This window comes from Pongo pygmaeus, chromosome 23 (genome assembly GCF_028885625.2).
Source record: "Pongo pygmaeus isolate AG05252 chromosome 23, NHGRI_mPonPyg2-v2.0_pri, whole genome shotgun sequence".
NCBI lineage: Eukaryota > Metazoa > Chordata > Mammalia > Primates > Hominidae > Pongo > Pongo pygmaeus.
Window position 1 is genome coordinate 56,943,956 of NC_085931.1, and position 25,529 is coordinate 56,969,484.

General features: G+C 61.5%; 1 protein-coding gene across 2 annotated transcripts in view; it reads right to left on the reverse strand.

Annotated features, from left to right (window-relative positions):
* Nucleotides 1–23,699, reverse strand: part of WNT7B (Wnt family member 7B) — a 55,714-nt gene extending 32,015 nt beyond the window's left edge. The window contains exon 1 of one of the 2 annotated variants that reach the window (XM_063662728.1): nucleotides 18,686–19,072. In XM_063662728.1, coding sequence (XP_063518798.1) covers nucleotides 18,686–18,768 — 83 coding nt within the window. In that variant the 5' untranslated portion in view covers nucleotides 18,769–19,072. Of the gene's footprint in view, nucleotides 1–18,685; nucleotides 19,073–23,188 lie in introns of those variants that run through there. The other variant, XM_054470483.2, reaches the window with a different exon arrangement.
* Between the last annotated feature and the right edge of the window lie 1,830 nt (nucleotides 23,700–25,529).

The following is a 25,529-nucleotide window of genomic DNA, read 5'->3' on the forward strand; positions in this document are numbered from 1 at the left end:
CAGGTCTCAGGGCTGCCAGGCGTGGCCATCCCGAGTGTTTGTGGAATCGATAAATGAATAAATGAACAAGTCAGTACTTAAGAACCACATCTGAAAGAACTACAACTCAACAACAAAAAGACAAACAACCAGTGTTACAATGAGCAAAGTGCTTGTAGACATTTCTCCAAAGAAGATATACACACCACCAACAAGCTCTGGAGAAGATGCTCAACCTCAGTAATCACTGGAGAAGTGCAAACCAAAACCAAAATGAGATGCCGCCTCACACCCACTAGGATGGCTATGATTAAAAAAAAGAAGAAGAAAGAAAAGAACAAGTGTTGCCAAGGATGTGGAGAAACTGAAACCCTCACACACTGACAATAGGAGCATACAATGGTATAGCCACTGTAGACAATGGTTTGGCAGTTCCTCAATAAGTTCAACCTGGAGTCACCCAGCGAGTCCACCCCTTGGTATATATTCAAATGAACTGAAGACAGGTGTTTAGACTAAAGCTTGTACACAAATGATCATAGTAGCACTATTCACAATAGCCAAATGGTGGAAACAAACTCAGTGCCTGTCAACAGCTGAGTGGATAAACCAAATGTGGTCCATCTATACAATGGAACATTATGTGGCCATAAAAACAAGCAAAGCACTGGGTTATGCCACGGTGTGGAAGAACTCAACAATACAATGTTACATGAAGGAAGCTAGACCCCAAAACCACGTACTGTGTGGTTCCACGGCTATGAAATGTCCAGAATAGGCAAATCCATCAAGACAGAAAGTAGAAAGGTGATTGCCAGGGCTGGGAGGAGGAACGGGGAACAGGGAGTGGCTGCCTAATGGATATGGAATTTCCATCTGGGGTGATGGAAAGTTCTGGAACTGGGGGTAGTGACTGCACCACATTGTGAATGGACTAAATGCCACTGAATTGTTCACTTAAAAATAGTTAAAGTGGTAAATTTTATTTTACGTATTTTAACCACGATTTTAAAAAACTCTATCTATATACAGGACTTCTGCATCCTGGTGAAGATTAGGACCCAATTGAAGGGGATGCGAGAGGCCCACCCAGCCGACGCCCTGCTTGCCTTCTTGCACACTTATCCGGGGTACGTGGGACTGACAGAGCAGAGGGACTAGAGCCCCCAGCAGCCCCCTGCATGCCCGTGCATGGGTTAAAGGGGAAGTAAAGGCATCGGGGAATAGAATACAGGCTCCTGCACTGTATTTTATGCCAGGAGTATAAATAATTAGATGTGGTTGATAATTCAGAAATAATTTCAAAATTGTCTCCCTTACTAAGTGGGGGTGTTTGTGTTTCCACTAACAATACCAAGTGCTCCCATTCTGAGGGTCGACTCTGGGCCGTTGGGACCTCAGACCTCACCTGTGTATCATTTAATCCTCACCTTGCTAGGTGAGTGGTGCCATCCTCATTTTGCTGGTGTGCAGACTGGAGCTCAGAGAGGCTAGGGGACCTGCCTGGCGCTGCACAGCCAGGCTCGGAGCCCAGTCTCTGAATCCAGAACTCAGGTAGAAGAAGGAGTGCCACATAGTAAGTGTGGGACTCACGCTGGAACATGGCCTGGAGCAGGCACTGTGTCGGCTTTTCATTCTCAAAACAGCTTAAGTTCTTCCTTTGCTTAAAATCCTTCAGGCTGTGCAGCAATTCATTCCAGGTGCACAGGCGGCTCCCATGCAGCTGCCATCCCTGCCCTCCCACTGCTGCCCCGGGCACTGTCCAGTCTGACCCCTGCCCTCCCTGAGCCGGCCTGGCCCTGCCACACCCCAGGCCTGGCCCATGCCATTCCTTCCACCTGGAAGCGAGGGGGCTGGGGAGAGGGGTGACTGGGACGGGCCCTCCTTAGAGAATGGTCGGCGTGGGAAGTGGGGGAAAAATATCTACCAACTATTTTTATAGCCAGTGATTTAGAGGAGGCCAGAGAGCCATGCGGGTAGTGTGCTGGGGCCATTGGGGAGCGTGGGCCGGCCATGGGCACCCTCAGCAAACCCTGTGGGGCGGACCCAGCTTCGCTCCAAGTGTGAAAACTCTCAGGGGTGGCTTCCTCATCCTCAGCTGCTTGCCTGGGTGCCGAGGGAAGGTTGGCCAGGAAGGCTCTGAGTGGCTGTGAGTGCAGAGATGCTGGGAGCAGGGGCATTCATGTTTCAGTCGCTGACCTTTTTCATGGAAAATTCTGCCCCCGGCTCGTCCCCCTGCATTGAATGGGGCCTCGGGACACAGGCGAGATGCCAGATGGGATGGGCAGGTTGCAAGTCTGGAAAGTTTCCTTACCCCAGCCTGGGCTAGTCCGCTGCAGGGAGGGTGCTTATGGGAGAAGAGTTTAGCCCTGCAGACAAGAAGCCTCCTCCTCATTCCCCAGGGACCATGGACAAGGCCCTGCAGTCTCAGGCCAGAGGCCAGCAGAGGTCCAGGAGCTTCCTGAGATGCATCCTGGCGCAAGCAGAGGTCCAGGAGCTTCCTGAGATGTATCCTGGCGCAGGCTTTGAGCCGCCCCGTGTATAAGGAGGGCCTGCCACCAGGTAGCAGAACGAACTTGCTCTTTGGCAGAGTGGCCCCAAGGGAGTGAGTGGGGCTGCCTCCAGGAGGAGGTGGCTGCAGTGGGGGTGAGGGACAGGTGAGGACACTCCAGCCCCTTCAACCACTGCCAGGTGACAGAAGAGAGCAGAAGTGGACAGCAGGCAAGTCCCTGGCTGCAGTGTTAGCCAGGTACCAGGCCAGCCCCGCAGCCCTGGGGTGCCTGAGTCTGCAAATTCCTAGCTGTGAGACTCAGGCAAGTTTCTTAACTGTGTCTCAGTTTCCTCCTCTCTCAAATGGGAGTGATAACAGCCCCCATCCATCTCAGAGCCGCTGGGAGGGGCCATCTTGTGGCGTCCACAGCACGGGCCGCTGGCCTGCAGTGACAGCCCTCATTATTAACCCTTGAAGCTTGAGACTGCAAGCTCATTACTGACCTCATTCACTGGACACACAATCTCTGACCCCCAGGATCCAGCCTCCCCCGGGAGATCAGGGACCAGCTTCATCTATGGGGCCCCAAGCCCAAGACCAGCAATTGTGAAGCCACTGGGTATCCGCGTCAGCCACTGCACCCACCACCGATGGGTCCATGCCCAGATCAGCCCTTCCCTGCGACCCAGCGATCTGTCTCCTGTACCCAGGAAAAACGCGTGCATGTGATCACCCAAGGATATGCACATGGGTCTATAGCACAAATGGGAAACAATCTAGGCGTCTGTCAACAGGAGGATAGATAAATAAAGTGTGGTCCATTCATGCAGCGTGACTACACGGCGAGGAAACTGCTGACACGCGTCAACACGGATGGGCCTCATAGACGTCATGGCGCGTGAAAGAAGACAGGAAAGAGGATGTGTGGATTCCAACACTTCTAAGAATCTCCGGCCAGGCACAATGGCTCACGCCTGTAATCCCAGCCCGTTGGGAGGCTGAGGCAGGCGGATCATGAAGTCAGGAGATCGAGACCATCCTGACCAACACGGTGAAGCCCCATCTCTACTAAAAATACAAAAATTAGCTGGGCGTGGTGGCATGTGCCTATAATCCCAGCTACTCAGGAAGCTGAGGCAGGAGAATCGCTTGAATCAGGCAGTTGGAGGCTGCAGTGAGCCAAGATCGCACCACTGCACTCCAGCCTGGTGACAGAGCGAGACTCTGTCTCAAAAAAAAAAAAAAAAAAAATATCCAGGACAAGCCCACCTCATCTTGGAGACAGAAATCAGAGTAGTTACTCTTCGGTGGGTGGCACCGACTGGGAGTGAGCAGAGGGAGCCTGCCGGTATGCCAGAATGTTCTATGTTCCAAGCCGGGACATAGTGTACATGTATGTAAAAATGCATTAAGGTGTCCACTTGAGATTTCTGCATTTTACATAAGTTATATCTCAGCATAAAAGTAAAGTATTATAGCATGTGACTTTATTGAAATGGGGCAATAACAAAGCAGGAATGGAAACTCCAGGCTTCTTACAATAATTAAAATACAGAAAACAGGCCGGGCGCGGTGGCTCACACCTGTAATTGCAGCACTTTGGGAAGCCGAGAAGAGTGGGTCACCTAAGGTCAGGAGTTTGAGGCCAGCCTAGCCAACAGGGTGAAACCCTGTCTCTACTAAAAATACAAGAATTAGCCAGGCATGGTGGTGCACGCCTGTGATCTCAGCTACTTGGGAGGCTGAGGCAGGAGAATTGCTTGAACCAGGAGGCGAAAGTTGCAGTGAGCTATCACACCACTGCACTCCAGCCTGCGTGAGGGAGCGAGACTCCGTCTCAAAAAAAAAACAAAACAGAAAACACACTTCAAAATTCAAATGCCAACATTAAAAATCATGCCCTTGTGCTTTGTATGTGCCTAGCCCGCATGGGGGCTAGCCTTTCCTGCACACATGCTCCATGGGGCCGCTGGCCTGGGCCAGCCACCGACCTAAGGCAGAGCTGGGCTGAGCCAGAATGCCCTGCCAGGGCTCCTCTGCCCCAGCCTGTGCCCATCAGCCAGCCTGTCCCCACCAGGCCCTCAGCCTCTCTGGACCCTGAATGCAGGCAACAGCCCACCACAGCAGCTCCCAGGCAGTGAGAAGGTTAAGTGCAGGAGACCTCAGGGAGTTGTGGGGGCTCATGGCGCTTGGTGGAGTGCCCTCCAGATCTGCCTGTACCCAGCCTGGCACTCAGGCAGTGGACAGAGTCGCCCACATAGCCACCATCCTTCCTCCGAAAGGAGCAGGGCCCGTCAGCAGTGATGCGGAGACCAGGGTTGTGGAACGTGGCCCCTCTGGCTAAGACCCTCATCTGGGCGACACCATCTCTGCCAAGGCCCAGCCTGGGGGCTCCCTCCTCCAACAGTCTCAGGAGCTTTGGGGTGACCTGTCGTCTCACTCTTGGGTACCCTGAGCCCAGGTGGCAGGGAGTGGGCAGCATCTCACCTGTGACCAGAATTAGAGCCGCCCTCTCCTCTCCCCAACACCCCTGCTGTGCTCAGGAGTTTCTCCCGCTTCAAAGCCTGCCCCAGCAGGTAGGAGTCTAACCTAAATCCCTCATGCTATCAGGGTCTTCAGTGGTTGAGGCAGAGTGGACACCCACTGCATGCCTGACTAGCCTCAGAGTCTCCTCATGGTTGCTATTTCAAAGCTCGGAGGGCCAAGGGCTAGAATGGTGACAATAATCATGATTACTCTTCCCTCAGAACAGGAATCGGAGGTCCAGAAAGGTTCAGCAGCCTTCCTGGCAGCTCAGGTAGGCAGGGAGCGAGCAGGGCTGGAACCCACCCCCCGTCCCGGGGCTGGCCAGTGCCCTGTCATCAACCCTGCCCCTGGGACATACCCCATTCCTGACCCTCAGACAGCGGGGGCAGGATGGGCAGAGTGTGGTCACTTGTCCTCCTGGAGAGCCACCCTCCCGTGTAAGTCCCTAGGGTCAGGAGGCTGCATCTGGGGCCAGGCTGTGGGGGGTGGGCCTTCCCTGAGGAGCTCTTGGAGAAGGACACCCCCCCACGTGCACCAAGCTGTAAGGAGTCTCTCAGGCTCCAGACTGAGTCACGGGCCCTCCCCGAACAGGTCCAAGCCCCCATAGCTGGGTCCAGGATGGCAGAACCATCTTACTCCCCACGATATGCTGGGCCTGGTGCAAGGCCAGGTGTGGCAGAGCCTCAGCTGTCACCTCAGGATGAGTGAATGAATGGTGGGTGACGAGTGGCTGACAGACACATGCGGGAGACACTCTTCCCCGACAGAGGCCCTGTCTGTGCAGGCAGCAGGATGGGGCATCTGGGACACCCTCAGCGGGGCTGGGGCTGCAGGCTGGACAGGGGGTGGGCAGCAGCACGGCCATGGGGTGTCCCCTTGTCACTCAGACTGTGTTACAGGTCAGTCGAAACCAGCTTGCACCCCCACTTCACATAGGGTTGAGAAAATGCCCACGGTCCATATCGGGGCCCTGCGTTTAAAACTGGGGGATGAGGTGGTGAGGATTATGAGGGTGAAACCACCCAAAGTTGCCCTCGAGAGGGCACAGCTCCCCGCCAGCAACAGGACAAGCTGTGTCTTTCTGGTGATGCAGCCTGGGAGAAATTGGCTGTGCTATGACACAGATGTGGGCTCGTGTCCCGAGGAGGCCTGGGAGCCAGGCACCTCCACCTCAGTATCCCGTTTCTCCTCCAAATTCCCAAAAACCGACCCCACAAACCACAGCCCAGCTCTGTTTTGCCAGTGGGGGTGCAAATGGCCCCACAGCAGCAGAGACTCCTCCCACCTGGCTGGACCCCCGCTCTCCCGCCTCGCTCTGGACTGGACACCAGCTCCCAACATGGCACCCAAGCAGCCCTAGTGCTGCCCACCCCACCCAGCTCAGGGTGGAAGTAGCCCCTACCCCGCCACTGAAAGCATTCCCCAGAAGGACCAGGGCAGCTCTCCGTAGGGGAGACACGAGATCTGACTTCTTCCTGGAACCCAGCTGGAGCCTGCCCGGGCCTCAGCATCCCAGACCCCCCCCAGAGCCGCAGGAACCAGAAGCGGGAACCCTAGGGCCGTCTGCCCTCCCCCGCAGATAACATGGACCTCTATCAAAAAGCTCATCGGAGGTCAGAAAGGCTTTCCCCAGCATGCCCCGCTCTGCCCCCAGGGCACCCAACCCGCCATCCTGCCCCTGGCATGGGCCCACGCCCCACCCTGACACCGGCAGGTTCATGGCCTCGGGGCCTGCCTGAGCCACCTCCCAGCCCCAGCCCAGGCTGCTTCTCCTTGACCACTTTGGCCAGGTGGCCCCAGGCCTGCCCCCTCAGCCCTCACTCTTGCCCACACCCGTTCCTCCTTCCTAGCATGCTGGCCCGCCCCTGACCTGCTGAGCTCTCCACTGCAGAGACCCCTCCTTGGGGAGGCATTTCCACCCACCAGCCCCCTCTGGGAGCGCCCAGACTGTGCTTGACCTCTCAGGCTGTCCTAAAGCCACTGTGTCAGCGGCAGACTCCCCAGGGCAGGGGTCCCCAGCATTGCCCAGCACCTGGCCAGGCCCTACGCTCACCTTGGTCATGAGCCACCCCACCCCCCCAGCTGAGGGAGCATGGGCAGCCCCCTCCCCAGCTCTCTGGGTGGCAGGGACAGGCTGGCTGAGCCCGGGCCTGATCTCCGGCCTCCCTCCCGGCCCCAGGCCCTGGCTGCCGGACTGCCCCAGGCTCCTGCGGCCCACACTCCTGGCCCGGGGCGCTTTGTAATTCTTCCTTCTCAGGCATCTTCTGGCAAAAATATTTGAAGAATGTTCCAATTATCTGTGATCAGCCAGGGAGGCGGGCCTGGGTCCACCCATTCAGGAAGTAAGTCAGCAGATACCCGGGAGGACAGCACCTGGCCCCTGTGCCCACCCAGGGCCGAGTCCTCGCCAGCCTCTTCCTCAGGTGGGCAGAGGGTTGGCCCAGAACTTTCCATCCATATAGGGGCTCTTCTATGGCTTTGGAGCCCAGCAGGGTTCCTTGGGGCTGAGTATGGGGCAGGGGCTGGTGGTGGCCTCAGTGTTCCTGCCTGTCAAATGGGGATCAGAATGTGGACCAGGTCTGGGGTCATTCAGCAGACCCCATGAGCCACAGGCTGCAGACTAGCCAGATACCCCTACTCACCCAGAGCAGAGCTCCACCTGCACCTGCCCCATAACGCCTGACCCCCACAGCAGCTCTGGTGCTGCCCTCAGAGGAGGCTGGAAGGGACGAATTGCAGCCCAGAGCTGGGCGCGCCGATGAGAAGGAACCAGAGAGAATGAATAGGACAGGTCTGGGCTCAACAGCTGGTGCCCCGTCCTTTCTCAGGGCCCAGCTCCGTGGGGTGGGGCTTGGGCCAAGAGTTTCGCCCGGCCACCCCAAGGCTGTTCTGAGTCTCAGTTTTCCCATCTGAGAGCAGGGAACAATCACCTCTCCTTTCGCAAGTGGCAGGCGAGGCCCGGGAGGGGCTTTACACCTGTGGGGGAGGGACAGGCCCAAAGCACTCCCCTTTCCAAGCAGCATTCATGGTGTGTGGGGCCCTGGAACCATTTCCCACCCTCTCCCCACTCTGGTTCCCCTGGCTGGTCCTTGCCAGCCTGACCTTACAGATGAGAAAACTGAGACTCAGAGAGAACAGCCAGAAGAGAGCAGTGTGGGTGGGGGCCGGGGCAGTGCGTCCTTCGAGGAGGCACAGGGAGCTGGACAGGTGGGGGGTAGGCAAGGAAGGGGCTGGGGAGAGCAGAGGGCTGATACCCCCAGGGCCCAGCTCAGGAGTGAGGCCATCCCTCTGACCCTCTCTGCCCCTCCCGGCCTCAGTTTCCCATCTGTGTAGTGAGGGGCTGAGGTGACAATCTGGGTACCTGCAGCTGTGTCCTAAAGAGGTTCGCTTGCTTGCTTGGGTTTGGGGTCCTGTGTTCGAGTTCTGCTCAGCCACTGGCTCTCACTGGCCTCCCTGAGCCTCAGTTTGCCGGTCTGTCCAATGGGGAGAACCGGCCTGCTGGTGGGTGGGGCATCCTGCAGCCTACACTCCACCACAGTCCCGCCTGCCACTCTTTCCACGCCACTGCTCTGCTCAGCTCTCAGCTCTCAGTGTTCCCAGGGAAGGGAGCAGAGCGTCCGCTTGCTCCCTCGCGCCCCCGGCGGGCGGCTGCCCTCCCACCCTCCCCACATAGCTGGCATTCCTGGCCTGGCAGCCTGGGACCCCACCCTGGAGAAGAACCAGACCGCCTGGGAAAAAGCTGGTGAAGAGCTGGGGGCCCCAGCAGGGCTGAGGCTGCTGCAGGTGGATGAGCCACAGCCATGGGGTCCATTGCACCCCTGGCCAACACAAGGAGCCCGCAGCTAATGAGGTCAAGGGCAGACACTCCCAGCCACCATATCTGCTAAATCTGTGAAATGAGAGCCTCACCCATTCACTGTGACCTCCCAAACTGCAGGACGCTGACCTCTGACTTCAGAACCTTCCAGATCTCTACTGGCACCCAGGGCCCATCAGGATGCACCAGGTGCTGGCCACACTGGACTAGCTCCTCCCCGTCCAGGGGCAGGCACTTTGCCCCCTCCAGCAGCCAGGCAAGATTCCAGACCCAGCTTAGTGCCTCCTCCTCCAAGAAGTCCACCAGGGTCTCTCTCAGTTCTCCCCTCTCCACTCCCTGCAGGATCACATCTGTGCTGGGCTCCTGAGGAAGCCGTTGGGACTGAAATTCAGCTATGCCCTTCCCTAGGTCTTACTCTGGCCCTTCTCTTTGCTTCCCACAGTACAGATGGGAATAGAAACACCCAGAGATGCCACAGTACCTGAGACCACCCAGCTAGCTGAGACCCGAGCAAGGATGGGACTCCCAGTCCTGGCCCTGGCCCTGATGCCACAGATCTGTTGGACGCAGGGGTGCCTTGCAGGCCTGGGTGACCAGGATGCCAACCTGAAACCTCAGGACAGATGGGTGGGTGGACAGACAGGTGAACACGTTGGAGGGAGCTGGCAGGCCCCACTGGCCCATGGCCAGGATGGGAGTCTGGACACTTTGTGGCTGGGCCAGCGCCTCGGCCTTCCTGGCTGCTCTGGACTTGGCTGAGCGGCAGGTCTGGGGGCCGAGCCATCACCTCTGTGCAGACTGCAAGACAGGGCTGAGCTCCCGGCCCTGGGACTCAGCCTCAGGCCATAGTCCTGAAGGGTCCTCCTTCCAGGAACAGATGGGAGCCACGCCCAGTCCATGCCTGGGCCATGCAGCGTCTCAGACAGAGTGTGAGCCGGATCCAGGCCAGCCCCACACAGGTCATCTGCATTCTCCAAAGCAGGGGACCCATTCTGGGTCAGAAGTCCCCTGTGCATAATTCCACACCCCCCTCACCTTTCAAGCAGCCCACTTTTCTGGAATGCTCCCTCCAAGAATTCCTAGGCCGCCACCGCCTCCTAGCCAACTGCTCAGCGTGGATGCCTTGTGGCCCAGAGTGCCCACTTCCCCAGGGGCAGCCTCCTCTGCCATTCATCAGCCTGGCTGAGTGAGTGCTTATGGAGCCTTCAGAACTCCAGGGGCCTTGATTGAAGTGGCCCGAGGTCCTGAGTGCCATCCCTGCCTTCCCCACGGTGAGCCCCCAGTTGGAGTTCATCATTCCCATTTTACAGAGTCGGCTTACAGAGGAGCAGCATCTCGGGCCAGGCCACACAGCAACGTGGCAGTGATTTGGTATCAGAGACAAGAGCAGGACCAGATCCTGTGGCTTTTCCCCCACCTTTGGGCTCTGCCTCTTCCCACCCTCCCGTCCTCCCTGCCACAGGAATCTCCACCGTGGAAGGCGGTAAGGGGAAGCCGAGCTGGGCTCTGGGCTCACAGTCAGAGCTGACTGCAAAGCCTGGCTCTCCCCAGCCTCTGAAGGTAGGGGACCACCCCAGCCACCCCTCCAAGGCTGCTCCAAAGCAGGGGACTCCCACAACAGAGGGAGGCATCACACTGCACACCCTGCCTGGCTCCTAAAGATGCCAGAAGGAAATACAAGAGCACGATGGGGCGCCAGGTGACCCCCCGCACCTCCAGGAGCTGCAGCCTGGAGGGGAGCCCCCAGGCCACATGCTGGGGAGGTGGGTTCTGAGAGAGAGCAGGTGCGGCCCGTGTGCAGTCTGCAGCCCTCAGCCCAGTGGCCCTCCCCAGGTGCAGGTCCACAGCAGCCCAGCCTGGCCACTTCGGGGACTATGTCCCGCAGGTCCCCAGCCCCTGCATCCCTGTGTACTCTGGACTACTGCGGACATGGAGTGACTGGAGCCCAGAGCCACTGACTCCCTATCCAGTGCTCTCTCCACAACACCAGCCTGCCTGGCATCCAGGGATCCTGTGCCTGTCACCCCCAGGAACACTCCCTGAACACCCTGAGGCTCAGAAAGGTGTGCCCGACATGCGAGTCCATCCCCAGGGCAGTGCCACCAAGGCGGGTGACAACCTTGCTGGAGCAGTGATGGGGCCAAGCAAGCACTTCAGACCACAGGAGTGTGGCCCCTGAAGGCCAGCCCTCCCCAGGCTGAGGGGAGCCATGAGGCACACAGGAGGAGCCCCGGGAAATGGAGATGGCAGAGTGATGAATCTGCCCTCCTAGTGGGGGTGTCAGCCGCACCTGGAAATTCCCAACACTTTCCCGCCAGCGGTGAAGTCACCCTGGGAAGACCTGAGTCAGGGAGCCCAGAAGTCATCCAGCCCCCGGCCACCCACTCCCCCTTCCCACCTGTGCCACTAGGGTCCAAGCACACCTGGGGCCACCACAGGCTCTGCCACCCCTGGGCAGCGGGCCCTGAGCTGGGAGTTCACTGGGCCCCAGACCCGCAAGTGGCCATCAGACTGACAGATTTGCTGGGTACCGACTGAGTGAGGGCCTGGTACTGCCCTGAGTGCTGGGGAGGAGGCAGGCAACCCTGCAACCCCAGACCTGGCCAAGCACACTCCCTTGGCACCCCTGCCACTGGATGGTCCTACAGACTCAGCCATCTCCTCTCCTCAGCCCCGGAGTGGCCCGGGCCCTGCATCTGCAGCTGGTGGGCAGGACCAGCCTCCTCCATGCTTCCCCATCCTCCACCTCATTGCTCAGAAGGGTCTTTCTAAAGTTCTGCTGAAGCCACTCCTCCCTGCCCTGGGCTCCCCAGATCTGAGATCACTGCCTCAGGCCCCACCCCCACCTCACCTTCTCCTGCTCCAGCCTACTTGAACCTGCTGCTCCCCACTCCTGATGCCGCCACATCCTCTTCACACCTCCAGACCTTTGCCCACGTCTGTCCCTTTCCCAGGAACCCATCTTCCTTCCCTCCAGCAGGTCCTTCAGGGCCGAGGTCAGAGGCTGCCTTCCTTGAGAGGTCTTCCCTGGGCCACCCTCATCACAGATGGCTTAGAACGCCTGCTGTGGGTCCCACAGGGCTTTGTGTAAACGATGCTGGAAGGGAGGGCGGTAGGGGCTTTCCTTCCCAGTCATACCTGCGCACCTGGCCAGCCCTGATCACCCACCCGTGGGGGCTGCCATCACGCTGTGGGCACAAAGGGAAAGTTCAGGGTGGTGGTGGGGCCAGCAGGAAGGGGAGGAGGGAGGAAGAGGACCTGGGGGAGCATCCAGACCCACCACCCAGATGGGGAAACAGAGGCCCAGAGAAGGGGAGGGATACCCTCAAGGTTGCCACAAGCCCACAGCTGAGCCAGGAACAGGACCTGGGCATCCAGGACCACACACTTGCTGACCCAACAAAGCTGGCCAGGCTGGTCTTAGAGCTCCCGGGTCAGGGGCGAAAGCAGGACAAGGCCCAGAACAGAAGGCCTCTGGGCTTCCCATACCCACAGGACAGCTGCACCTCTGGTCCCAAAGCTAACCTTGGAGGCAGCCCCTGCAACCTTGACACCCTCGCTCAGGGTCCCAGGGACTCTTGGTCAACACACAGTTCTAAGCAACTGGAGGCATTGGTTTCTGCCTGGAGAGGACAGGCAGGAAACGGGACAGGCAACAGAGCCCGCCCAAGACTGGAAACCCACCTTAGTAAGACACCGTGACAAGTGGCATGGACCCAACAGCCAGGAGTCCCTGGGCTCAAATCTGGGCTCAGCTGCTTGACCTGGGCGAGTGACTCTGCACCCTGACCTCGTCTTCCTCACTCCACCACCTACCAAGGCAGACGGGCCTCTCCTAGCTCCCCTTCTCTGGCAGCCCGAGGGGGACACAGATTCCAAAGCAGACCCTGGGCACTGTGCACATGTCAGTCCCGCTAGGGAGGGCCTTCTGGGGGTAAACTAAGTCCTCCAGAAGTGGGAATGCCTCATCCTGTGTCCCCCAGGCGGGGGTCTGCAGGGCAGGCAGTGCATTCTGGAGGACTTCCCACTGGAAGGGGCTTTGCCATCTGTCTCACCACTTGGGACTGCGCGGGCCTGAGTCGCGGCTCTGGACGCCTCCTCACCCTGGCCCCACCAATACCCGCTGTGTGGAGGCCAGCTGAGACACCACCAGTCCTTGTGCCCAGGCTCCCTCTGGCCTGGCCCATTCAGAGCTCCAACAGGGCACGGAAGGGTTGGAGCAGGGATCACAGTGCGGGAGGGCTCCAGAAAGCGATGGAGGCCCGCAGGGGTCATGGGATGGAACTCCAGGGGATGCTCACTCGGGCTCTTCTCCATTGCTGCTGATACCCGGCAAGCTGCTCGTCGGGTGGGGTGGCTTCCTCCCAGGCCCAGCTCTGGGCACCTGCAGGCTTCACACTCTAAAGCTGCAAAGGCTGCTTGGGGGAGCAGGACGTTAGTGTCTTCTGCACACAGCCTCAGACCCAGCCTCGTGGCAGCCCCAGCACCTCAGCTGCCACCTGCTCCAGCCTGGGGATGGAGGACGTGTCGATGGCCCTGTGCCAAGCCTCACCTGCCACTCTACCACTGAGACTGTGGGATGGCCTCTGGAAAGGCCAACCACTCCACCGGCTGCTTGCACAGAGAACCTGTGAGCTCCGCTTCTCTGCTCAGGCAGGGACCCTCCCCAGCATCCCCGGCCCTCACTCCTGCATCTGCTTGTATGTCTCCGGGGCTGGAGAACTCACTGCCTCTCTGCCAACAGCGGAGCTGACCCAAGCCTCAGGACCCACACTCAGGACGAGAACGCCCTGGGTGAGGGGCAGGGATGGGGGAGGGGCCCCAGGCAGGCTGAGTGGGAAGACAAGGAAAGGGGGAGGGAGCGCACCTGTATCCACCCCCATCCTGCCGGCCAGCCTGAGGTGAGGCCCCCAGCCCCGCGCCAGGGACGGAGCACAAACGGTGGTTTTGTCCTTGGCCAGCGGGCGGCCCGCACCACACAATGACCCTTTCATCAGGCTGAAGGAGCCCTGGGCCGGGGTTTCATCTGACAAGGGAGGGTGCCCGGCCTCCTGTCCCTTTGGGAGGGGAGCTGAGCCCCATCTGAGCCGGACCCAAGGCTGTGTAGGGCGGCAGCCTTAGGAGCCTGCTACCGCCTCTCCATCTGCCCGGGATGACAGGGAGCAGTGTGAGCCGTGAGGGCTTGGGCTCCCACTGCATGTGGGTCCTAGTTCCGGGGGCTCCGCACCCTGGCCCTGGGCTGATGGCCTAGACACCCACAACCGAGCCCTCTACCTCATCCAACACCGCCACTCCACACCCAGGGTCTGTCAGGGTCCTCCGAGAACAGAGCCTTGGTCCACACCCAAGCAGGGGCCCTGGGCTCCCCACAGGCACCCACCTGCCCTGCCAGGGTGACTCAAGGCTCCGGGGACGTGGTGGGTGGGAGGGGAGGGAGCGGGAGTGTGACTTGCTCGGCCATTGTCCACTGTGTCCCCAGAGGAGCCCAGGGAAGTGTGTGAATGAGGGAACAATAATGTGCTGTTGGCGCCTCAAAAATCACCAACTTCATGATCATCACCTCGCCTCCCATCAGCACCTCCAACTGCTGGCTGGAGCCTGAGGCCCTGGGAGACCCCGATTCCACTCCATGTGGGACTGCATAGGGGGAACTTCCCTTCAGAGGCAGCGCTGGCACCAGGTGAGGAGCTGGAACTGGGAGGGCTGAACCCCTGGGATCCAAGGTGATCTTGGGAAACAGCCTCTTCTCCGGACCCTGGCATCCCATCGGCCCACCTCAGCAAGATGCTCTGAGGCTCCCTGGAGGGGAACCCCTGGTGAATGTGTTGACAGTAGTGTTCCCTCTTCTAGGGGTCTCTTTCATATGCCTGTTTAGTCTGGCCAACTCCTCTCCATCCTTCAAAACCCTGTCTGAGCGTCATCTCCTCTGGGAAGCCCTCTGAGATGCCCTAGGGGGTCCATCATTCCTTCCTGAATGAACACAGCCACTGGGCCTCCCTCTGTGCTGCCTGTGGCCAACCTCCCTGTTCCTGATAGCTGAGAATGGCCTGTCTCCCGTACACCGACCGCACCAGGCATCAAGCTAGAGTTTCCCACAGCCACCCGGTGAGGTTTGTGCTCTGGTGATCTGCACCGGAGAGGGAAGAGCTGGGCCTGGGGACACAGCCAGGCAGTGAGGGCCCTGTGGAGTCAGGATGAGGACCCAGATCTGAGTCACTATCATGCCCCTTGGCCTCACGGGAAACCATGTTAGAAAACGGCGCATTATCCTACAGGCCTTGGCGCACAACCGTGGAGCCCAGTGCCACCCCAGGACCTCCTGTCCTCCCTCTGCACACAGACAGTCCAGGATGCACATTCTCCCCTTTAGCCAATGGTTGGTGGGTCTCGTCCACATGGTGATGAGTTCTGGGGAGTTTCCTGTGATTAGAGAGGCTCCACTTGTCCACCTCCAGTGGGGGGTCCCCAGTTGAGATCTCATCAGATTTCCCAGCTTGAACCCCACATGCACACCCTCTATGGAACGTTCTACACTTTCAAGTTCCAACTACACGTGGCCTGTTCTGAGCCTTGGGGGAGGGATCACCATCCCAAGTGACCCATGAGGAGACTGAGGCCCAGAGAGGCTCATGGACCTGCTCAGGGCACACAGCAGAGCCCCTCCCAGACGTGGATAGACGCAGACCCTCCAGGCTGGGAGTTGCCCCTCCCCCAAGGGCAACCTGAACACGCCTGAGCCACGGGGTGCATCCTGTCCCCACACAGGCCGTGGTGCCATGGGAGTGGGCCTGCTTCATCTCCTCCCCCTCGAGGGTCATGGCCACAGCACTTCTGGGACTGTGGCTGGCACCACTGACAAAGCCACAGCGGTGGAGCCGGGAAGAGGCCTGGCCTGGCAGGGCAGTGGTAAGCGCCCCCCCACCCTGCCACAGCCAGGTGGTCGGTGAGTAACCACGCCGTCACCCATGACTCACTCGGCTCCCCAGAGCGGGCGGTCACCATGAGAGGCTCCTACCGGAAGACCTGGGGGGGTCGTCAGAGCCAACCCCCACATCTGGGAGAGGAAGGCTGAGACCGGAAGAGACCTGCCTGGGACAGAAGCTCAGCCTGGTCCTGGTCAAGGCCTCAGCCAGTCCCCCATTCCAGCTGACCGAGCACCACAAGCCTTCTTCTTGGCCTGCAGTCCCCTACCTGCCCTCCCTTGGGCCGTTACTGACCCCCGCTGGCCCTGGGAGCTCCTGCACTGACAACAGAGCTCTGCACAGAGAAGGCGAGGGCTGGCCAGAGCCGCCTAGCATGGCTGCAAGTCAGCATGTAGCAGGGGCGCAGGGCGCTTCCAGGCCAACACACCCGTCCAACCTGATCAGTGGCAGGGACCCAGGCATGCGTCTGGGATTCGGTGTGCACAGACCACAGCCCAGGACAGGGAGCTAGGGGAGCAGTCCAGATGAAAGGGGGAGGATCAGCCGTCAGCCAGTGTCTGGGATCCCAGCAATGGGATCTGGAAAGTTCCTGAAAGTTCTCTGGAGCAGAATGAAGCCTCCACCCAGTGACCCTCGTAGCCCAGGCATCCTCAGATCCAAAGGCCAACACCATCGAGTGCGCCTGCAGTGCTGAGGGTGGGCTGACACTCACCCCCACCTCTCACAGCTCTCCAAGCACTTGCTGCTGGCTGCCTCCCCAAGTGCAGCCATTGAGTCGGAGACACGGGAACCAAGGTCTTCTCACTTTGCATGCTTTCATTCAAATCGAATTGCGCAGGCCCTACTCCCACCTATGGTCAGCCTTGCGCCCACCAAACAAACGGGGCAAGGGACATCTGAGACCCGCCCCCCTGGCTCCGGGAACGTGTCTGGGTTCGTCTCTGCTTGGGGAAGGCTGGCGTCAGCGTTTTCCTCCCTGTGGGGCAGGAGCTGCTGAGGGCAAGTCAGGGATGCAGGCTGCCTTCCTGTCCCCCACGACTCAGGCCGGACCCCAGCACTGGCCCAGGGATGTCTGGAAAAGCTGTTTCCTTAGGAGAATTTCTGCCAACACAGCTGGCAGTGCACACTCCAGGAGCAAGCCTGGCGGGTGTAGTCACTGCAGGCCCGGATGAGGGGCCAGCCCTGAGGTAAACCTGGGGTCTGCAGAGGTACACTGGGCACCACCTTGCCCCAGAGGCCCCTCACTGCTGCCTTGGCATCAACTCCCACCAGGCTTCTGGGGCCCCTGCGCACCTCCCTCTCTCCCACCCTTACCCCAACTCCCCAATCCCCCCACTTCCCTCGCCCCCACCTCCGCAGGACTCCTGGTCTCCCACCCCGGACACCTCTCCATGAACACCGAACCTCAGCCAGCCGGCTCCAAAACTGATTTCCCAAGCACCGGAGCTGCCAATTCTCTAGCAAGGCCTAAGGCTGAAATGCCAGGATTCTGGGGAGGGGGAGGCTTCCTGGCCTCCAACCGCCAGACGCTGAAATTCCAAGGTCCCCTGGTTGATCTAGTTCCTGGGAAGGACACCAGAAGCAGGACCCGGGGACCCTGGCACTTTATTAGCCTGGGTCCCCACTGCTCAGGCGGTCCCCACCCGCATGCGCCCTGCTACCCCGCCCCCCTCAGGCGATGCCTCCGCAGCCGGGGCTGCCCGCCGGGCCTGGAGCGCTCTCTGTGCCTGGACCTTGTAATTATGTCCCACAGCCCGGGAAACCACGGGCCTCGCAGCATCTGGCTGCGGTTGCGAACTTTTGTTTCAAGATGCGCGACTATTTATAGAAGGAAAACTGGTAGGATAGTAATTTCCTAGGAGCAAGAGGAGAAATTGGCTGCGTCTTTATTAAATGGGGGTGGGGGTGCGGCGATGTATTAGGACTGCGACCGCATGGGGAAGGGGGTGGCGCAGGGAGCGGGAAGGCAGCGGCTGCCCCCTCTGGCCGCGTCAGGCGACCCCGGACGTGGCCCGCGTGTAAAGGAGGGGGAGGGGGAAGGGAAGAGAAGGGGAGGGAGAGCAGGCTCTGAGGTTTAATCAGTAGCATCCAGCTTAAATTCCCCCAAACGGCGGTTCCATAAATCAAACTTCTTTTTAAGTCAGAGGCCAGAGCATATGCGTCCCATTAGGAATCCGGCGAAGCCACCACTGCGCGCCCCCTGGGCTCACTGGGCTGGACTCGGCCCTGCCCGGAGCTTCTCAGAGCCCCGTGGGCTCTGCCCTGCCGGACGCACACACGCGCGCCCACGCTCCGCGCTCCGCGCTCTCCCTTGGCTGAGACACCTGGGCGAACGCGGCCGCCAGCGCGCAATGCGCGTCCTCCTCGCCCCCAGGTGAGGACTTGGCAGGGGCAGGGATCGGGCCACCGCGGCAGGAAGGCGCGAGAAGCCGCAGCGGCTTCAGGGTACAGTCCGGGCACTGTCCGGTGAAGCGCGGCGTGCACGTGTGTGCCGGTGTTTGCACGAGGGAGCGGGTGTGTGCGTGCGGCTCTCCCAAATGTGGCATGGTCTTGCGCGCCGCGTAGGTTAATACGGGGAGGAGTCCCCCGCCGGTCCAGGACTCTTCTGGGACGCGCAGGGAATCTCGGCGCCGCTCGCGCGCCCGCGGGCCCTCGCTCTGGGCGTGCACAGCCTGCTCTACTCCACTCCGGCAGTCGAGCCGCTCTCGGGCCATCCTTTCTTTGACCCCAGAGCCAGGACTTCTCACTGCCGTAGCTGCCCGACAAGTGCTCCACCTCGGCAGCTTAGGCTGGCAAGGCGACCTAAAGTCCCCCGGCTCCCGCGCGCGACGGTCACCCGGTGCCCCGCCCCAGGGGCCTCGCTGCCGCGTTCCCTGCCCGCCCGGTTCCAGCGCTGGAGGCCCGGGGGGAGCCCACCCGCCCACCCCACAAGCCGCCCGCGGCACTCACAGGTAGCTGCCGCTGGACAGGAGGAGAAAGATCTGCGGGCAATAGACGGAGACGAGCGCGCTGCGCGGCGACAGTAGGAGCATGGTGGGCCGGCGCGCCTGGCGGGGCTGAGCAGGCTCCACGGGCCGGGCGCCTGGGCCAGCTGAGGCCGGGGTCCCCGCGGAGCTCCCTGATGCAGGACGGCGGCGCTGGGCGCTAGGGGCCGGGTCTCGTGGGCCCGGGCGCAGTTGTCGCCCGTGCCCCGCCGCTAGGGCCGCGCATGGCGCTGGGTCTGGGGCAGCGGCGGGAGCTGGGGCTGGAGTGCGGGGCGGGGACCCGGCCGGGGGCAGCGGGCGCGCCTTGGCTGCGGTCTGGACCTCCGTCTGTCTGTCGGTGTGAACCGGCTCTGTCGCTCGCTCTGGCTCACTTCTCCAAGTCTCCCGAGGCGCGCAGCTGCCATTGGACGGGCCGCCCCTACATCCGCCTCCTCCCCCGGCGGGTTTTTTTAAAGGGGAGGCTGACCAGAGCGTGTGGTGGGAGCCGCCTCCAGGGCTTGCCCAAGTTGCCTTGGCTGGGACACCCGTACCCCCACCTTTAGGGAGCCACACAGCTCTGGCCTGGCTCGGGAAGGTGCACATGGGGGCGGCTCTGCGGGGGAACTTCGCGGAGGCGTGTGCTCCTCTTGGGGGCTGTGCTCGGCAACGTATGCGCGTGTGTGCATGCATGTGCCTACATGTGCCTGTGTGTGCCTGCGGAAGCGTGGGCAGTCTGTGAGGACAGGTGTGTGTGCACAGATGCACTGAGTGTCTGAGCCTCTGCCCCCGTGTGCCCTGGGTTTAGTGAGGCTGGCTGTGGGTCGCACACAGGCACTGCCATGGCTAACCAGGCCCAGCCTTGTGCTGGTGCTGAGCCTGCACGACCCTGCCTGGGCACCTCTTTGGAGAGGCCGCCAGTGGGAAGGCATCGCCAGCAGGTGCTGCTCTCCTCGCACAGAGGCTTCCGCACTCTGGCTTCCCCATCCCGCTTCTTTTGCTCTCCTTTGAGGGGTTGGTGGGGATGGGTTTGGGGAGTAGACCTACAAAGACATTCTCCCTCCTCGAGTTCGTTTTATTTTTTGTTTAAGCCTGAAACATAGGTCTAGTGTCCCACCTCCTGTCGTTAGCCAATTCTGGTTCCACATGACCATCTCTTTACATCTGAATCACAGCACAAAGCAGGAAGATGGCAAGACAAGGGAGGGCTGGGCGGTCTGGCATGTCGTCCTGAGGAAGAGGATTTTCTAACTTCTAGACCTGGTGTGGAGGCTCATCACACAGGATGAAGCAGCCGCTTCCTCCACCTTCATCCCTCCCAGTCCAGGGCTCTCAGGCCCCTCTGCTTCTGGCCCCAAAGGCAAGGACAGGCTTGTGGCAGGGCTGGTCCTAGAACTGCAGTGACTCTAGTTCTAGTGAGCAGAGAGTGTCCAGACTCCAGACGGGCTCCTCTGAGTTCTGCTTTGGCCTCCTCCAAGGCTGGAGCTGAAGGCCGCTCAGTCCAAAAAGGGCCCTGGGTGAGAAATTGTGACTCTCTGAAGCCATCAGGTTTTCAAATTGCTCCAAATCCCAGGTGCATCTGTTCTTAGGGCCCTGACGCCTAAGGGGATTGTGAGGGCTGAGTTCTGGTTCCAGCTGGTACTGGAGTCCTTCAGGGGTTGTACATGTGAGTTGCACCAGGCTTAGGGGCACATGTGTGTGATGGCTGCACGTGCCCGGGTGGCCCCCCTGTGTAATTAAACACAGGCAGCACGCAGGGAAGTGATCACGTAATATCCCATCCATGCATACAACCTCTGATCTTTGGTCAGAACTTTATGACCCTGAAAATCCCAACTTCTGGGATGCAGACGCCCTGGAATACACCATCTGGAGGAGTCCTCAGGGTGTCAGCCTCAGTGACATCATAGTCATTAACAATAAGAAAGATTCTCCTGGTATCTACAGCTGTTCATTGGGACACATATCTCCACCACCTGCAGGGCAAATGCCCTCAGGAGTAACACGGGCAGCACGCAGTGAAGGGGGTGTTGTGACCCCATTTTTTGGATGAAGAAAGGGAGGTTGAGAGGTTAAAGGGCTCACTCAAGGCCACAGGCTAGGAGTGACAGGAGGACAGAACAGACAGCCCATTGGTCCCAGACTCCCCCTTAATGCAATGGGCTTCCAGGTCATTTAACCCCTGAGGGCACACCTGGGCCCAGCTTCCCCCTTCTACCGCTGCGCGTAGCCAAGATGGCTTGCGAAGAAAGCAGGGCCCTTCTCTCCAGTCCTGGCGGGCAGGGGCTGAGCCTCGAGGGAGGGATTGGCTCTCCTTCCCTTAGCAGATCCCAGGGTAGATCTCTGGCTTTCCTGCTTGCCATTCCACAGGGTGTTCAGAGGTCACATTTTGGAAATCAAGGAGGTGGGTGGGGAGTGTGTGTTTTAAATTGGCACACCAGGGGGAGGAGTTTCCCCTCCAGGGGTCCTGGGTGGGGCCTGAGGGCAGAGCCAGGGCCACACAGAAGGAAGCTCAGCCACTGCTTCACTCTTACCTCCTCCCAGAAGGAGGCTGACACAGGTGCCCGGGGCTCAGGCTGGGCTACACAGAGGCCCGGTGGGGTCTTGCTCACTCAGACCTCTCTCAGACACTGGCCACCATCCTGTTCAGGATGGCCAGAGCTGCACTCCCTGTTTACAGAAGGGACCAGGAGGCTTGGGAAGGGCACACAGACCTCAAGCCCTGGAAGCAGCCCCAGGAGCGGGGCTGGGGTGGACCGTCAGCTCCTTCTGCTGTCTACGGGGGTTCCTAGAGCTCTTCCCACCCGCTCACTCATGGGAGGAAGGGCTGCTTTCCGATGACTGATGCAGAAGAATGGACGCTAGGAACAGCGGCCCGCAGTAGGGGGGCCACAGCCAACTGCAGCCCCAGCTCTGTCACTGAATTCTGAAGACAGTGACTTAGGTCCTGTGCCCAGTTTCCTAATCGTTGAATCCGGGAGAGTAAAAGCGCCTAACTCTAGGGGTGCCAGGAGGGGGAAGGCCTCAGCGCTGAGAATCAGGCTGCAGGGACAAAGCCTCATTAAGGGTTGCCATCACTTTGAGGAGCCCAGCGGGACTCACTGCAGGACTGCTGAAGATGCAGGAAAAGAGCAGCCTGCCCACTCCACCCTCAGCCCAGCAGGCTCAATGCCCCGCACCCCTCACCTCCATAAACAAACACCCAGGGACACAGCCTACCCACAGACCTATGATAAACGGGGCTACCGGCAGCCGCAGGCACGCCCGCCCAGACCTGCAGGGCTCAGGCTAGGATGGGGGCTTCCTGTCCTGCCTCTGAAGCCACTGGCTTTGTCTCTGCAGGCCTTGGGCCTCAGTTTCTCCACCTGTAAAATGGCGGGGTAGAGATGGGATGGAGGGTGATGGAGAGACGATTCCCAGCTCCTGCTTCCACCTCTCCGCCTGGGAAGCCGCATCTCCCCCCAGTGGTACCTGGACCTGCCCCTCCCGCGGGTCTGTTCATCGCCTTGCCAGTGGCCTGGACGGGGCTTGCCTCGGGGCAGCCGGCGGCGCACAGTAGGCGCGCAGGGCGCGGGTCCCCGCAGGTGCGAGGAGCGCGGGGCCAGCAGCGGGCGGTGGGCGCCCCAGGCGAGGTGCACCGCACCCCCTCTGTCACGCCGTTTCTCCACCCCCACTTCGAGCGAGGCCGAGACAGATTCTGTCTAAAGGAGATCGCGGCTCAACAGGTAAGGACTCGGCTGGGTTCAGGAATGTGGAAATACGACTCGGAGCAGCTACCGCAGAGAGCAGCTAGCGCGGCTCGCCGGGCGCCCGCCCGCCGGGCCGCGCCAGGGGGAGCGCGGCGAGAGGGGGCCGGGCCCAGGGCCCAGGGCCCCGGGCGGGCGGGGCGCGGGCCCCGGACCGAGCCCGAGGCGGCCCGGCCGGCCCCACGGCCCATCCCGAGCCAGCCGGACGAGTTGTCAGGGTAATTTCAACACGTCTGGGTGATGGATAGAGAAGAAGGGCCGCGGCGGGTGCCCCGGCCTGCGCGCTCGCGGCCGAGTGCGCGCCCCCCGCCCTCCCAGGCCTCCGCAGGCGCCGGACGCCCCCCGACCCCGCCCCGGCGCACCCTCCAGGCGGCGAGCGCTCGGCCCGGGCTCGGCGCCCAGCGCAGCCCGGGGGAGGGAAGGCGCGTCCCACCCCCGGGGCCTGGAGCCCAAACAGGTGAAAGTACGCGCCGGGCACGCTCGCCGCTACCCGCGAGCCCGGCCGGACCTCCCGCGCGCCCCGCTCTCTCTCCTCCCTCGCTGGGCTCGGCGCCCCTCGGGAGCCCAGGGGGTTGGGCTGCGTCTCTGCTGGCGTGGGGCGAGGGTCTGACACACGGGCCAGCCCCGGAGCCCAGAGAGCTGCCGTGGCCCCCTCCAGTCCCCACGTCCCCACGGGGACACCCTGGAGGCAGCTCCTTCGTCCTGTCTTGGCCCCTGGCTGCTGCCCCCGCCTACGGGGTACTCACCCGAGCTTCACGTACAGGACGCCAAAGCAGAGAAACACGTAGAAAATCCACTTGCGAAAGTTTCTGTGCATGATCCAGGGAGGGGGGCTGCGCCATAGACAGCGGCGGCCGGAGGGGACGCGCGGGCCCGGCAGGGCCGGGCAGGGGCCAGGGGGCTGCGGGCAGACTGCGCTCAGCCGGCGCTGCGGCTCGGGCGGCCGGCGACGCGCGGGCACTCGGCGCGCGCTGCCACCATGGTGAGCCCGGGATGCCGCCGCCGCCGCCGCGTGAGCCCGGGAAATTGACCCAGGCTGGGGGCCGAGACCTCGAAGCCCGGTTGAGCGACCGTGGGCCCCTGCAAGCGCAGGCCGGGGGCCCGGGCGCGGCTGGCGGGCGGGTGCAGCCTGCACTAGGCGCAGCCGCCTGAGGCCGTGCGCGCCTCGCCGAGCGCCGCGGCGGCCAATGTGTCCGCACTTGTCGGCCTCCCCAGGTGACTCGCGGCCCCGGCAAGCGAGCCGCGAGCGAGCGAGCGCGCCCCAGGTAGGAGGATCCGCCTCCCGCCCGCCCTCCTCTCTCGCCGCGCGCTCTCTCCCTCTCTCCCTGGTTCTCCCCTCCCTTTTCTCCTCCCTCCCCCGTGACACACAAACGCATCTACTACCCCCCCGGCCCCCCCTCCCCAGGCCAGCTCCCTTCCGATTGCCCTCCGGGGACTGGGCGGGGGAAGAGGGCTTAGGTGACGGGTGGTGGGGGTGCGGGGAGGGTGCGGCTCGGAAGAGACACCTGCGCTCCTCCGCGCACGCGGGGGTAGGGGCGGGGGTACAGGTGGGGGCGGGAAACTGCTGGTACAGGTCGCGGTGGCCACTTGGCTTCCAGTTTCCGGTGGGGGAGGGAGAGACCACCCACTCCCATTGCCTCTCCGAGTGCACTTCCCTGACCCCCAAAAATTATCCGCATGGGGTACTCTGGGGCCATGTTTTTAGTCCAGGCATCGCTGCCACTCCAGTAAACCTCAATGGCAGATTCTCACAACCCCAGGTCCCAGCACTGCTGCCACCTGCGCTAGCCCAGCTTTGGGACCTGAAATATGACAGACGGGCTAACCTGGCCTCATGCAGGGAGATGGCATGCGTGACCTCCTGCAGAACCCATTGGCCAAGCGCCGTGATGGAGGCCTGTGGAAGGTGGTTGAGGGGCTTCCCCTGCACTGGGGGAGGCTCCTGGCCCCCAGAGTCTCTGCCCCGCGCCACGGTTTTCGTGGCCTCCTCTGCAGCGCCCAGCTGTGTTCAGTTTCCCTGAGGAGAGCCCGAAGTCAGATTGACTCCGTGCGGCGCACACCCAAAGCCCATCTAGCCTGATTCAGCCCAGGGCGAACGAGCGCCAGAGTCCCGCAGACCCTGCTGCGCCAAGCCCGGTCTGTCCTCAGGGGGCAGGACCCAGACCCACAGCCAGATCGCTGTCCAGGCCAGGCTCCCTGCCTGCTCTGTGCTTTCTCAGCCCTGGATGGCTCCCGGTGCTGCAGGCGGACGGGACAGGGAAGAGCTCAGTCCCCGAGGACCAGCAGGGCTTGCGGCCACCAAGGCGAGAGTCTGTGTGTGCATCCGGCTGCCCTCTCCCACCTGGCCAAGCCTGGGTAGGTACCTCCAGCTCAGAGCCTGCCTCCCCTGCCCCCCGCAGTCCCGCCAGACCCCCTGCCCCTGATCCCTTCTTAATCCCTCCAAATCCCTGAACGTTTGCCACGACCCCGGTGCAGGTCATTCCTGGGCCCCTCGATCTGAGGCCCCCGGTGCCGCCGAGCCCCGTGCGCGGATGGGGAGGGTTCCCAGATAAAACGGACGTTGGCGATCAGCACAGACAGGGGAACCGAGGCACAGGAAGAAGTGAAATGGCAATAGCAGCTCCACCCCTGGGTGGCCCCTGCTCCTGCTCCCCAGAGCCCCACTCTAGGGCACCCACCCCCATTTCACGGCCTGGAAGCTGGACGCGGGGAGCAGGAGGGTCTGGCCTGGCCCTCGCAGCCAGTGGCGGGCGCGGGCGCAGCTCGGGCGCGGGCGAATGCTGCCACCCGGCGGCGGCACTGAGGGCGCTGGGACTCAGGCGCGCAGGGGCTGGAGGTGGCGGGCGGCGGAGCCACGCCTGGCCCCGGGGCCATGAGGCAGGAACCCCATCCCCTCCCGGAGCCCGGGACCCCGTCCCCACTGCCGCCAGCCTCAGTCTCGGCGCCCTTTAATGGGGCGGATCGCCAGGAGCTGTCGGGCTGTGGCGGAGCTGGAACCACAAGGACTGCACCGGCGGCCTCCCTGCTGCGTGCGGGTCTGGGCGCTCGACCCCCGACCCAGCCGCGCCAACCTCCTCCCGATCTTCT